Source organism: Lagopus leucura, unplaced genomic scaffold (assembly GCF_019238085.1).
Source record: "Lagopus leucura isolate 7727_CA_CO unplaced genomic scaffold, USGS_WTPT01 33613-0_obj-0_obj, whole genome shotgun sequence".
NCBI classification, from domain to species: Eukaryota; Metazoa; Chordata; class Aves; order Galliformes; family Phasianidae; genus Lagopus; species Lagopus leucura.
Window position 1 is genome coordinate 792 of NW_024962371.1, and position 2347 is coordinate 3138.

At 67.8% G+C, this 2347-nt stretch overlaps 1 protein-coding gene across 1 annotated transcript; it reads left to right on the top strand.

Annotated features, from left to right (window-relative positions):
• Window positions 1-22: 22 nt before the first annotated feature.
• LOC122190579 (ARF GTPase-activating protein GIT1-like) lies at window positions 23-1991 on the top strand (the record flags this gene model as incomplete). The annotated part of the gene is made up of 9 exons (XM_042890626.1): window positions 23-156; window positions 230-342; window positions 430-535; window positions 615-701; window positions 783-913; window positions 1002-1096; window positions 1180-1222; window positions 1720-1768; window positions 1865-1991. Coding segments are annotated over 9 exons (885 nt in total), but the record flags the coding sequence as incomplete, so codon positions are not given.
• Between the last annotated feature and the right edge of the window lie 356 nt (window positions 1992-2347).

Genomic DNA, 2347 nt, shown 5'->3' on the forward strand with positions numbered 1-2347 from the left:
TAACACCCCACGCCCCCTGCAGACCCGGGTTGGGCCTCCATCAACCGCGGTGTGCTCATCTGCGACGAGTGCTGCAGCGTGCACCGCAGCCTGGGCCGCCACATCTCCATCGTCAAGCACCTGCGGCACAGCCCCTGGCCCGCCACGCTGCTGCAGGTGGGTGCACCCGGGAAGGATGTGGGGGTATGAGGGGGTGTCCCACCGCTCACCATGCCCCCCCCACACACAGATGGTGCACACCTTGGCCAGCAATGGGGCCAACTCCATCTGGGAGCACTCGCTGCTGGACCCGGCGCAGGTGCAGAGCGGGCGCAGGAAGGCGAACCCCCAGGACAAAGTGCAGTAAGCATGGGCTGTGGGGTTGGGGCTGCGAGGGGGAGGGGGGGGGGGCTGTGCTGGATGCCCCCCCCCTCACCCTGTGTCTGCCAGCCCCACCAAGTCGGAGTTCATCCGCGCCAAGTACCAGATGCTGGCCTTCGTGCACAAGCTGCCGTGCCGGGACGATGATGGCGTCACCGCCAAGGACCTCAGCAAGGTGGGGGCACAGCGTGACGGGGACCCCGCCTCGGTGCCAGTGGCACAGCTGGCACTGACTGCTGCCTCTTCCCATGCAGCAATTGCACTCCAGCGTGCGGACAGGCAACCTGGAGACGTGCCTGCGCCTGCTCTCGCTGGGTGCTCAGGCCAACTTCTTCCACCCGGTGAGCTCTGGGGGGGGACGACAGACAGCCGGGGGGGTCGTGGTGTTTTCACCACGAGGCTGACGCTGCCTGTGCCCGCAGGAGAAGGGCACCACGCCGCTGCACGTGGCTGCCAAGGCCGGGCAGATCCTGCAGGCAGAGCTGCTGGTGGTGTACGGCGCTGACCCCGGTGCGCCCGACGTCAATGGGAGGACGCCCATCGACTACGCCAGGTGAGCGCGTTGGGGTGGTGGAGGGGTTGCGTTGGGGTGGGGGGGACGTGGCCAGCCCAGTTGGTGGCACCCCGGCTGTGCCCCGTAGGCAGGCGGCTCAGCACGAGCTGGCGGAGCGGCTGGTGGAGTGCCAGTATGAGCTGACCGACCGGCTGGCCTTCTACCTGTGCGGCAGGAAGCCGGGTGAGTGCTGTGCCTGTCGCACCATATGGGGGGGTTAGGAGGGTTCAAGGGGGCCGCTCTCACCACCCTTTATCTCTGTGCAGACCACAAGAACGGGCACTACATCATCCCACAGATGGCAGACAGGTGAGTGCCCCGTGCTTGCAGCCGTCTGCCGTCACTTTTCCCCCCCCGTGTCCCCGCTGGGCCAAAGGGGGAGACCCTGTGCCTGTGACCACCGCTGGAACATCACCTGGAGTGTCTGTGTGTGTGTGTGTGTGTCTGTGTACTGGGGGGGGCTACGTGCACGGTTTAACATCCTCCTTTATCCTGTTCTTCCCTCCACTGCTGCCTCCGGAGCGCAGGGTGCGCCCCAAGTGCATGGCACAGAGGTATTGTCTGCTCGGCACTCACACCAGGGATCGCCCCGTGCCGCCGGGATGGGCTCTGGGTGCTCAGCACAGCCCTTTGGGGGACAGCCGGGAGGGGGGGGGGTTTGCTCACCCCGTGCCACCCCGCGTCCTGGACCCGTGTCTGCCCAAGCCCCCGAGCCTGGGGCACACAGGGCGCATCTGGGGAGCATCAGTGGGGGCAGAATAGGAATAACTCCAACTTTGTGTCCCCCCACCTCATGCACCCCGCAGCCTGGACCTGTCCGAGCTGGCCAAGGCGGCCAAGAAGAAGCTGCAAGCGGTGAGCACGGGGCCGCGAAGCGATGGGGTGGGGGGGCTCAGCGCTTTGCGTTCCTCCCCCCGCTCCCGGCTTGATGCTTCCCCCCTCCCGCCGCAGCTCAGCAACCGCCTGTTTGAGGAGCTGGCCATGGACGTGTACGACGAGGTGGATCGGCGCGAGAACGACGCGGGTGAGCGGGGCTGGGGGCGGCTGCTGGGTGTCCGTCCCCCCCCCCCCCGGCTGGGTGCTGGCGGCCGTCCCGGCGCGGGGAGGAGCAGAGCCCGGCACTCCCCCCGATCCGATCCGCACCGCAGGCCCCTCCTTCCTCATTCCTTGGGCCGGGGCTGAGGGCCGTTTCCTTTAGCGAGGGGCTGCGGTGCTGGATCGGGGTGCCGGGCGCTGGAGGTGGGTGCTGGGACCCCAGCTGGGGGTGGGGATGAGCCTTGTGGGTACACCCCGTCCTTGGGTTTGGGTGGAGGGGGGGCAGCCCTTTTCCGTGGTGGGTGGGTAGGATTGGGCACGCTGTGCTTTACTCCTCACTCAGCTGGGGGCACCCAGAAGGGGTCTGGGGGTCAGCACTGTGCAGAGGGCCCCCCCCCC